Source organism: Epinephelus moara, chromosome 8 (assembly GCF_006386435.1).
Source record: "Epinephelus moara isolate mb chromosome 8, YSFRI_EMoa_1.0, whole genome shotgun sequence".
NCBI lineage: Eukaryota > Metazoa > Chordata > Actinopteri > Perciformes > Serranidae > Epinephelus > Epinephelus moara.
Window position 1 is genome coordinate 38020063 of NC_065513.1, and position 12273 is coordinate 38032335.

At 42.2% G+C, this 12273-nt stretch overlaps 1 protein-coding gene across 1 annotated transcript in view; it reads left to right on the forward strand.

Annotated features, from left to right (window-relative positions):
* The window catches only part of LOC126394771 (phospholipid-transporting ATPase ID-like), a 64236-nt gene that overhangs the window by 45399 nt on the left and 6564 nt on the right, over positions 1 to 12273 (forward strand). The window contains exons 10-26 of the mRNA XM_050051816.1: positions 1765 to 1923; positions 2135 to 2223; positions 2419 to 2612; positions 2723 to 2931; positions 4280 to 4323; positions 4535 to 4700; positions 5726 to 5914; positions 6080 to 6195; positions 8626 to 8790; positions 8927 to 9038; positions 9138 to 9243; positions 9351 to 9486; positions 9952 to 10135; positions 10463 to 10686; positions 10872 to 10955; positions 11037 to 11282; positions 11384 to 11522. Of these exons, the coding sequence (XP_049907773.1) occupies positions 1765 to 1923; positions 2135 to 2223; positions 2419 to 2612; positions 2723 to 2931; positions 4280 to 4323; positions 4535 to 4700; positions 5726 to 5914; positions 6080 to 6195; positions 8626 to 8790; positions 8927 to 9038; positions 9138 to 9243; positions 9351 to 9486; positions 9952 to 10135; positions 10463 to 10686; positions 10872 to 10955; positions 11037 to 11282; positions 11384 to 11522 (2562 nt within the window). The remainder of the gene's footprint in view (positions 1 to 1764; positions 1924 to 2134; positions 2224 to 2418; positions 2613 to 2722; positions 2932 to 4279; positions 4324 to 4534; positions 4701 to 5725; positions 5915 to 6079; positions 6196 to 8625; positions 8791 to 8926; positions 9039 to 9137; positions 9244 to 9350; positions 9487 to 9951; positions 10136 to 10462; positions 10687 to 10871; positions 10956 to 11036; positions 11283 to 11383; positions 11523 to 12273) is intronic.

Consider the following 12273-nt stretch of genomic DNA (forward strand, 5'->3'; position numbering starts at 1 on the left):
CAGTTTTATTTCAGTCCATAACAGAAATCCCCGCCTCGTTTGAGCTTCAGAAATGATTTTGGAAATGTAGCTTGTGTGGACGCTACCGCGCTAAGTGATCGATAAAAGAGCTTAACTACTGAGAAGTTACTTGATTCAGAAAACAGTGACGCTACCACCAATCTACTGAGAAATGTAGTTAAACTACAAACGTCTGCTACTGTAGTGACGCTACTGCCCAACACTGGAAACAACGCAACTCTTACTGCTTTAATTTACTCCAGTTATGGTTAAGTTTTCCTCTGTTGGCTCACTCCTACCTCTGCTCTCAGCTAAGTAACTTGGAGAGCTTGGCTCGTACAGGACGCGGTGCAGTCGCAGCTCGTGACTCCTACTGCGGTCTCTCTCCATCTGTATCTCTCACACACACATATACACAGCTAATAATTAGTAAACATTGTTTTCATTGTGTAGAAAGGGTGCGAGAGGGTAGTTATACGCACATCAAAAAAGGTGCAAGGCGGGCACAAAACATGAGTGAAAAAGAGGTAGAGCCTGCACACTTACTCCATGCCACAAACTTGTGGCATGGAGTAAGTGTGCAGGCTCTACCTCTTTTTCATTCATTGTGTAGAAAAACATCACACAAGCACAAAGAAAGTTAAATGAGAACTCTAGTTTGTACTTCTGCTTTGTACTTGCTGCATGCATGTGTCGCAGTTTAGTCATTCAAGTTTATGGTCATGTTCAGTTTTTAAAAATAGCTCCAGTATTCTTGTGATTAAAAATGTCCTGAAGCTCAATTCTAAAGCTGAGCACTTTCTCATCAACCAGTATCAATTTCAGGCTTAAAAGGCAAACTTCCGGTTTAAACCCCACCCATTTTGAGTCCAAGCCACGCCCCCCAGAGTACGGATACATTATATCCGAGGGTCTTCACTCTTCATTCATCTCCCTTGTGGATTTTCCCAGTCTCTCCTCCTCTCCGCCAGTGCATCATCTCTCCGTATGAGCCGGCTGCTCCCCGTCATGAAGTATTCTTTCCCCCGCGGTAGCTCTTTCGACATGGTTTTGAAGTTTATTTAAATTTTTTCATAATTAGACTTTTCTCTCCGTTTTTGTTTCAGTCTCAAAATCGCGACTTTTTCCTCTGTCGATTTTAATTCCACTCTCATCACACCTAGCGCGTCTCCTCGGAGAACATCATATTAATCTTTTCCAGTATTCTTTCATTCTTCTCCTGTTGTAGTCCATATATCATCAGTGACACCACTGGATGAAATCGTGGGGCGGACATTCCCCCTGTTATCTTTTGCTCCAGAGCCATACAGATAATTTAGTTGGTTGAGCAGATACAGATAATGGTGTACTTGCTCATCCCTAGCTGGTGTGACTATATGGATTTCATCTAAGCAGCTGAGATCCTGCTAACTGATGTCTTTCACAATTGTTCGACTCTCCATTAAGAGTCGCTCTGCTCATTTATACACAGGGAGCAGCTTAACTTCACTCCTTATTTCAGAGGCTTAAAGTTTAGTTCTGTTTCCTCTGTCAAGTTTAAAACTCATTTAAATAGGGCCCAATGACTTTGTAAACTCCAAGTGGTACTACAGGTGTCAACACAGAGAGTCACAGACACATAGGCATCCGTTTTCACTGACATTTGTTCACATTTTTGACAAATAAAAACTTCTTTTGGGCTAAATGCCGTAGTCACACATACAGTAGATTGAATGCATGCAAGCTTTAATTGTCCTTTCTTCCATCACCTCTCTGTCCCTGCAGGCGAGGTATGCTGTGAACCCCCCAACAACCGTCTCGACCGCTTCACAGGAACGCTAACCTACACCGGTCAGAAATACCCGCTGGACAACGAGAAGATCCTGCTGCGAGGCTGCACCCTGAGGAACACCGAGTGGTGCTTTGGACTGGTGCTGTTTGGAGGTGGGGAATGAGTTTCTTCATGGCTACATGTTAATAGGGAACTGGTGGTAACGGGAAACCTTGTGACCATACGAAGAGAGAGACAAAGAGCAAAACTTGAGTGTCTCAGTTGACACTTATTTCACTTCAACACACACTAAGATGGTTTTAAATGGAGGAAGATATGAGATCATTTGACGCCTTACTTGTTTCTGTTCCTCTTTTTGTGCAGGTCCAGAGACGAAGCTGATGCAGAACTGTGGGAAGAGCACATTCAAGAGGACCAGCGTAGACCGACTGATGAATGTGCTAGTGCTTTGTGTGAGTAGTCAAATCAATCGCCTGTTTATCTGATCTCAGGACAGTCTTAAGACCTGTCATATTACAGGTTCCATTCTTGGCCTTTTAAATCTTTGATAGTGACTTAAACTTTTTTCCTTGAATTTGGATTATGAATTGTACCTTTTGATAAACCCCCCTTTGACCTCGGAACTCTTTCCAAAACTTTCCATGCAGATTTTCGGTTTTCTGGCCTTCATGTGCACCATCCTGGCGATTGGAAACTACGTCTGGGAGCTGAACGAAGGCTCACAGTTCACGGTCTTCCTGCCCAGACAAGATGGCAACAATGCAGGCTTCTCCGCCTTCCTCACATTCTGGTCCTACGTCATCATCCTCAACACCGTGGTGCCCATCTCTCTCTATGTCAGGTACCAGCATGTGTGGAATTATTTAATAAGTTTTAAGTAACTTAACAAAATGCATAAAGATTATATCTGCTTCATCTCTGACCCTGTATCTACTGTACATTTTTCTGCAGTGTGGAGATCATTCGTCTGGGGAACAGTTTCTACATCGACTGGGACAGGAAGATGTACTACTCACGGAACGACACTCCTGCCGAGGCTCGCACCACCACGCTGAACGAGGAGCTCGGCCAGATCAAGTACGTCTTCAGCGATAAAACAGGAACACTCACCCAGAATATCATGACCTTCAACAAGTGCTCCATCAACAGCAAATGTTACGGTAAGATTCAAGACGTCTACCTGTAGCTCTGACGCTGTTTCCTAAAATAAAGTTTCTGGCTCCATGAACCTCAGTGCATCTAAATACATGGACATGCAGAGACTTTTTTAAAATCTGCTGCTATACATAGTATATTAGCTATTATGTGTTTGCCACCTAATCAGCGAGCTCTTCAAATATCAAAGGATCATGTTGTTTAGCTCTTCCATTTGTAAACAAACAGCAAATTTACCAATAAAGCAGAAATAAGGCCCCGCAAGGACATTAAAGGAAACTTCTTTTTTTATTACCCAGTGTAGCCTGTGGTCTTCAAAAGGTAGAAAAAGACACTGAATGCAAACTAAAATGGAGAAAGAGCCTGATAATCAGAAGAATCACTCATACCAACCAAGAAAATACAAGAAAAAATGAATAAAAGAAAAAATATAAATGAAGAAATGCATCGTAGAAATAAAAAAAAAACCTCCACATGCTGCAGGAGAGTGCTGGAGATTGTGCAGGAGCCAGGATGTATTTTGGGAGTGCCCCAAAAAGCCGACTTTCAACCTGGACACTTTAACAAATACTTATTTGCGGTTTTGATATCAGAGCATCACAAGACATTGGCTGCTTTCTGACCACTCGGCAATAGAGGAGAGGACAGATATAGTTAATGAAATATATAGAATAGAAAAATTACCTTCTCACTTCGCCTACAACTGAACAGATTTACAAAGTTATGGTCAAACTGGATCCCATGTGTGCGACAGTCATGGCCGCATATTTATAAATTAATAGATCCCTTAAAGAATGTCTGGTCTCCTAACCTTCTTAAAAATGATGTACAGGAATGTCGTCCAATTTGATAATGTATATCTTTGTTACACATCCCTTTTTCACAATGTAAAATAATTAAAGAAACCTTTCCAAGTAGGTTTGCACATACATGGACTTTGTCCTGGTGATTTGATACACAACAGTAAAAAAGTGTCAAGAGACATAATACACAATGAAATATTCACCACAGAAAATACGGAAAAAAAAATATGAGAAACATGTTTTTAAAGTTGAATAACTTACAGTTTAGTGTTGGAATATGAAAAAATACGTAGTGGGAGATGTGCAAACATTCACAGTATGAAGTTTACATACAAAAAATACATATGGGGAGATAGTAAAGATGTGTGTGAGTGTAAAACATGTTGTCTGATGTGGATCAGGAACAGCGTAAGTGTCAGTGGGGGTCCCGCACTATGTGTTTCTTTCAGATTTGCAAAGGCATGTTTTCTTCTGTGTCTGTTATGTAACTGGTTCATTCATGTGTTGGAGTGTAGATACGAGCTTTATATATTTTCTCTCTTCTTTTCAGGGGATGTGTATGACTACACAGGTCAAAGACTAGAGATTACAGAGGTGAGTTGTACTTTAATGGTGTAAATTCGGCACGTCGTTATAGCTAAGTGGCAAATTAGGTCAATTTAAGTGTCTTTTTACATGATGTACTTTTCCTCACACCTTCCCTCCTGGTGGCTGCCAGTAGTTATCCTGTCACAGAGGTCACATCACGTAGATTAGGCTTGATTTCATTGGATTAAAACTAATTTAACTTTAACTCTCTCCACAGCATACACAGATAGTGGACTTCTCCTTCAACCCGCTGGCTGACCCCCGCTTCATGTTCCACGACCACTCCCTGGTGGAGGCGGTGAAGCTGGAGAACCCAGAGGTCCACGCCTTCTTCAGGCTGCTGGCCCTCTGCCACACCGTCATGGCCGAGGAGAAGAAGGAAGGTGAGGATGGATTAAATGTTATCTGTGTGAGCATGTAAAACACAGCCGCTGTCTTTTATAGAATCAGCTGGGTGGAAGAAAGAAAAAACAAGACTGTGGAAAAAGGACAGTTCCTAAATATAAAAATCAGAAATCCTAAAAATAAATCGATCACACAAGCAGTGTTTTCTTTTAATGTCATTGGGAGCAGGCACCCAGATTAGCCCAAATGTTTATTACTGTGGGAAAGAGCGAGCTCGATGTCCTTGAAAGCAAGACAAGAAGTACGCATTCCTACGCAGAGCTGCCTCTACGCCTGTACGTCACCGCCTGCAAACAGCTCTGCCTTAAGTGACTTATAACTGATATATTTTTGAATTGCAGATATACAAAGCATCACTAATAACCAGTTACTACACTTGTCTGAACATTTATGAGTTACGCAGTGATGTAGTTATCAGAAAAGTAAACAGATCTTTTCTGTGTATGAAAAACCTTGATGGCTGCGTTCATTCTCGTCTCCATGGACACTAAATAAACAAGGCTGCACAGACGCCGTGAAAATTAAGGGGTTTTTTTAGGTGTTTTTTGCCTTTATTTGGTAGGAGAGATAAAGTGTAAATTGGGGAGAGAGAGGGGGGGGATGACATGCAGCAATGTGCCGTGGGTTCGAATCGAACCTGTGGCTGCTGTGGCAAGGATGTACTCTTTGTACATGTGGTGCCTGCTCTACCAGGTGACCTAGTGTGCACCCTGCATATTCAAATTATAATGTTTTACTGTAGGCTCACAGCACGAGGGTTCCTGGTTTGAATCTCCCTGTCTCAGCGTGGATTTCTCTGGGTACTCCGGCTTTCTCCCACAGTCCAAAGACATGCATGTGTAAATGTGTAACAACCTTGTAAATGCAGATCTCATTTTATGACAAGTAATTACAAACTCAGCTGAAACCTGGAGGTGTAATTATTGTCGCTTTACTTCACTAGAGCTTAAAGAAGGATTCCTCCTCCTGCACTGACGGAACAATGACCTTTCTGCTCCTGTAGGTGAACTTTTCTACCAGGCCCAGTCTCCAGATGAAGGAGCGCTGGTAACAGCAGCCAGAAACTTTGGATTCGTCTTCCGCTCACGTACACCGGACAGCGTTTCCATTGTGGAGATGGGACAGCAGCGCAGCTATGAGCTCCTCGCCATCCTGGATTTCAACAACGTCCGCAAGAGGATGTCGGTCATAGGTACACAATCCTCTGACTATTTAGTGTCATAGAACAAAGACTGCTGTCACTGGAGGTCTGTGTTTCCCCCCAGCCATTTATCGAGGTCACCGTCTTTTTTCTTGTCTTGAAATTAGAACACATATTTGTTCTCATTCATGTGTGTGTGTGTGTTTGTGTTTACAGTTCGGAGTCCAGAGGGGAAGCTCTCGCTCTACTGTAAAGGTGCAGACACAATCATCTACGAGAGGCTGCATCAGTCCTGCAGCAAGCTGATGGACGTCACTACAGAGCACCTTAACGTCAGTTATATTTCTGTGTGCATGTGTGTGTGTTTTGACATTTGATTCTCACACTTTATCTGAATCCTTTTCCTGCCTTTTTGGTGGATGTTTGTCTCCGCATGCCTGTGTGTTGGTTCTTCACTCATCATGTGTCAAGTGTGTTTGTGTGTGTTTATAGAGACAAAGTTCATCCTGATGTGCAGGCGCTCCATTCAGCTCAGAACATTGAGTTGGATGAAGTCCACAGCGGCATCATCCAGAAACCTCTTGCTGCCCTGGAAGCATGAATAATTAAACGTACATGCTTGGATAATAACCTTCGATTTGTGCAGCACTGATCGAAGCAATGCAAAGAAAAATATGTTTCATCTATGAAGATGATCGAAGTTAACGAAAAGACAAAGAAAAAAATCTTACTGCAGAAATACAAGTTTATGAAAACAAGTCTGAAGAAGAAGTTACTGAGGTTGCAGGACAAATTTCAACAGAGAGGCTGCTCCAAATCTCCTCTAGTTTAAACAGTTTAGACGTGGAAACTGCTCGCACAGTTTCTGAATTTGGGGATTTAGTCTGTGGTTGATTCTGGGTACAAAAGCTCAACAATTAATGCTTGATCTTGACCCTTAAGTGCTTTAAAAACAGTGAGTAAATCCTTAAAATTGACTCTAAATTGATAGAGTGCTGCAGGAGTGAGTGTTAATAAACATCTATTTCCAAAGAGGTGCGTAGGAGAGGGACAAGAAGAATAAAACTTGTAGAAAAGACACTGTTTGCCTGGGGATAGTCTAGTCACCGAAACATTGCAGCATTTTTGTTTGCAAGTTAGACAGTGTGTGGGAGTCTTATCTACATGTTTTTATTCCTACAAAATAACATTTAGGGATGCATGATATTGGATTTTTTGCCTATATCTAATATGCCAATACATAACAACTCATAACTGATACTGATATTGATATATCCACTTTTTTCCCTCCTAATTTTAGTGATCATCAGGTCTCTTCTGTAATGGAAATAACATCATATGATGCATGCGTACTCTTACTGTGACGGAAAAGTAGAAAACAAACAGCTCGGCACACCAAGCAGCTGTTTAGAAGGATGTTAACGCAGAGTGACATTTCAAGCCCACAGCTCTTCCTCAGACTTCACCACCAGCCAGTGAAGACATGAAATACAATTCTTTTCAATGTATGTAAAATCATTCATTGTGCCAAATAAGAAAAAGCATGTTGGCCAGTTCATTTTAAAGCCAATATTGGCCGATACAGATGACGTACTAATATTATCAGCATGTTTTGAAGCTGTTATGTGTCTTAAAAAAGGCAGTTGCTAACATGTGGCTAAATATACATAGACTACAGAACGTCATCACAACAAACATGGCTTTACAGCCTCGTTGTGGTGGTGAGATTAAAGTCATGTGACCGTGGTGTAGTTTGTTTATAGCCTTTTACTTCTGGCGGTTGCATTTACGCTTCAAAAATCATAAAATCACATCTTATTTTCTGCAGTAATCCAAAATCTAGTGGAAAAAATCCCATTGGCATTTCATCGAGGGGACCAGCGTGATGCTAACTTCCGGGTTGGCCTACAAAAACATCATCATTGCAACACTCCAAAGGCAAAGCAAAGAGGTTCAAATTGGTGTTATGTATGTGATATCGGTTGTTTAAAACACTGGCAGAATTCTATATGTTTCTTATTGACAAAAAGTCCCATATAGAGACCACTAAGCCAACAGTGCATTAGTCTATCTTACAGTACTTCTTGACTTCCCTACCCCATCTGTGCAACTAAGCCCTTAACACACTGATTCCTACCAAAGACATAAATCTTTAAAAGCAGGTAACAAATTATGTAAAAAGCAAACGTTACTCAAACTGGAGGAAATTTTGCATTTGTAAGGGACTATTTCAGAAAAGAATGTTTACACATTTGGTGTTTTTAGTAGGTCCGTGTATGTGGGATTGAGTTAAGATAATCTACTGTACAATAACTATGTTCATCAACATGTCACCCAGAGAATCAGTGTGGCTAACTGATGTGTTTTCAGTCATTTTTGGACAACACTGAAGCTCTACGGCACAGAGGAGTAGGCTTTAGATACACTTTAGAAACTAACATGTTGGTGTTGTATCCTACCTCCCTTCTTTTCTGAATTCTCATACGATATTCATTCTTATATTTCCTCTCCCTTAAATTCTGTTCTTTCTTGTTTGGTTCATGCTGTAGAAAAAACACCTGAATATCTCCTGGTTGTCTTTTTGTCTTCTCTCCTTTTAGAGGTAACTTCCACAGACTGCAAAATTTACTCAGCTGAGTTTGACTGTTTTAACTTCCAGTATCATCAGCTTGTGTGTGTGTGTGCGTGTGTGTGTGTGTGTTCAGTGTTTTTCACATTTGTGCAGTGTTCATCTATTTACGTATGTGGATGCCTATTTGCAGGAGTTTGCAGGGGAGGGGCTGCGCACTCTGGCGCTAGCCTATAAGGATCTGGATGAGGAGTATTTCAACCAGTGGAAACAGCGCCACCATGAGGCCAGTGTAGCACTGGACGACCGAGAGGGCAAACTGGACGAGCTGTATGAGGAGATAGAGAAGGATCTGCTGGTAGGAAACAGAATGCACGTTTCAGTAAAGCTCATACTGTAAAAACTGGATTTTATTAACTTGAATTGAATATTAATCATGTGTCTGAATGTGTGTGTGTGTGTGTGTGTGTGTGTGTGTGTGTGTGTGTGTCCAGCTGCTTGGAGCAACAGCCATAGAAGATAAGTTACAAGACGGAGTACCTCAGACGATCGAGCAGCTGGCCAAAGCTGACATCAAAATCTGGGTTTTGACTGGTGACAAGCAAGGTACATAATTTCAAGTATGATTAGCATATTTTTTTGTTGTGCACTTCATGTTATCTGCTGTTACTGTCTTCTTAACGGTGTGGATTATTTGTGTTGCAGAAACTGCAGAAAACATCGGGTACTCGTGCAACTTACTGCGGGAGGAGATGAACGAGGTCTTCATCGTCTCGGGGAACTCACCTGAGGATGTCAGACAGGAACTGAGGTCAGAGGAAATATTCAAATTCAATTTCAGTTTAGGCTGAACATGAGGCACTGACATTATTATTAGATGTTTCTTTTATTTATTTATTTATTTATTTTGTGGAGCAGAGATGCACAGACTTCCATGAAACCAGCAGAGGATTCAGTGTTTCTGCCAGAAGGAGCTGTGGGTAAAGGTGGGAAAGTGATCACAGATGAGGTGGTAAACGGAGAGTATGGCCTGGTCGTCAACGGACACAGCCTGGTACGTCAGGAAAAGCTTCCTAATTAGAAGCCGTAACTGTCCTCTGTGACTTGTGATGCTTATTATTGAAATTTAGTGGGGAAACTGTGTTGCATCAAAACCTTAAATTTCATTAAGAAATACATAATATGGAACATTCCTTTATAATGTGTGAAATATCATTTACTCTTGAAGTCCATCAGACACTGAATAGATATTTAAAGACATTTTTTTAGCTGCAGTCGAGGGTATATTTTCTTTTTTATGACATAATTGATCTGAAATTTGTGAGAACTATAATCTGAAAGAAAATGCAACACCAGCGTTTGGTGTTTGATTTGTTTTTGTTGTGAATTGTTGGTCATACTTCCTCGTTTATTACCTCCATGGACATCTGCAACTGCCGACACTGTACAGGTAATATTTTCAGATGCTGTATAATTCCCGCCTTTCATCACTTCCCTATTTCCCCCTGTGTTCCCCCAGGCGTACGCCCTGGAGCGCAGCATGGAGCTGGAGTTCCTGAGGACGGCGTGTATGTGTAAAGCTGTGATCTGCTGCCGGGTCACTCCTCTGCAGAAGGCTCAGGTGGTCGAGCTGGTCAAGAAGTACAAGCAGGCGGTCACGCTGGCCATAGGGGACGGAGCCAACGATGTGAGCATGATCAAAGGTATCTGCAGGGCAACAGAGCAGCTTTAAGGGGCTGTGTCCATCAAAGGGTTTTTTCTGATGCATGACAAGGTGCTGGGCATGAAGTCTGCGCTGAGCACTGCTCGTTGGGTGTTTGTTTTTTCTGAGCATCGAGAGCTTAAAAATGTTCAACTATGGGTTAAAATACACGAAAGAAAACATACTTATTATATTGTATTCCTTTAAGTTTAAGGATAGTGTCTATGGTTGCATTACACCTGAAAAAGTGACTGAAATGCCCATCACTGTTTTTGGATACAAAGAAATTCAATCATCCTTTATCTTCTTCCTCTCTTTGTGCGCCCAGCGGCTCATATCGGCGTGGGCATCTCAGGCCAGGAGGGCATGCAGGCCGTTCTGTCCAGCGACTACTCCTTCGCCCAGTTCCGCTTCCTGCAGCGCCTCCTGCTGGTGCACGGCCGCTGGTCCTACCTGCGCATGTGCAAGTTCCTGCGCTACTTCTTCTACAAGAACTTCACTTTCACCTTTGTCCACTTCTGGTACGCCTTCTTCTGCGGCTTCTCTGCGCAGGTGAGAGAGTGACGGGAGGATACAGTAAATACAGGACTAGTGGGGAGGAAGGAAATGTGCAAATGATTATTATTTGAATTAAAAGTTAATGATTTTCATTCAAATAATTATATTAATTAAGTCAGGCACCCATTTGTCCTGGAGTTGTATGAAATTATTCAAATATTTCTGACTTTGTTTTTCAGACGGTGTATGATGAGTGGTTCATAACACTCTACAACCTGGTGTACACAGCACTACCTGTACTGGGGATGAGTCTGTTTGATCAGGTAACTATCTGATGTGTGTACGTGTGATAGATCTGACAAGGAACACAGGAAACACACAGACTACATATCTTTGTCTCTCAGGATGTGAACGACATTTGGAGTTTCCAGCATCCTCAGCTTTACGTCCCCGGTCAACTCAACCTGTACTTCAGCAAGAAGGCCTTCTTCAAGTGTGCCCTCCACAGCTGCTACAGCTCCCTGGTGCTCTTCTTCATCCCCTACGCAGCCATGCAGGACACCGTGAGGGACGACGGGAAGGACGTCGCTGACTACCAGTCCTTCGCCCTCCTCACCCAGACGTGTCTGCTGTTTGCCGTCACCATCCAGGTGCGAGGAACCTTTTCTTTCGGATAAGCTCCTCTTTCTCATTCATCAGGCTCAGAATAAAAGGAATGACACATATTTTTGCTTACTGTCTGTGTCTATAGTTGGGGCTGGAGATGTCTTACTGGACAGCAGTCAACACCTTCTTCGTGCTGGGCAGTCTTGCCATGTACTTTGCTGTCACGTTCACCATGTACAGTAACGGCATGTTTCTCATGTTGCCGTCAGCCTTCCCTTTCATAGGTGAGTGGTGAACTATTCAACCTGCCAAACAGATGTAGCACTGGGCTCATGGCTGTGCATGTCTGCTCCAAAGAAAAGCTTTAGTCCTTCTATTTAAACGAGGCTGTTCCAGAGTAAAGGTGGCAGTAGTCAGATGAGTTGAATTATACTTCCAAATACTGAGTGTCTGAATTCAGTTTGGTGTGTTTGCACAGGCAAAACTTCAGTTTACAACCAAACCAAATACCAAAACTGGCCGGGATCATTGCTGTGTGTGCAGGAGGCCACACGAACTTGCTTATCCTTGAACATAGTGTCATCTGTAGTTTGTCGACAGGGTCATGTGATCAGTTGGGCTTTTTTAGTGCCAACCAAAATGTATAGAACGCTTGCATCAATGCTTGATGTGACTCTTAGTCTTGTTTACCCCTTTGATGTTTCATATTCAGTGACGACAGTCTTAAAGGGAAGTTTCGGTTTATTTCAACCCATCTCCTATCGTCCTAAATTTGTTTCAAGTGACAAGTGACATAGAAATAATAGTTAGCATGTTAGCCGTTAGCCTAGATACAGCCGGGGAGCATAGTAGCGTCAGACCTGTTAAGACGTAAGTGAACGGGCAACCTTCAAGTGCAAAGTTAGTCCACTAAACAAGCTTTTTTTCCACAAAGACCGCCTCATATCGTTAGGATAAATGTCAGAGAACATATAGAAAATGACATGTAAACGTGTTGTGTTGTCTTACTTTACCGGTGTGCTGCCATGTTTGTTT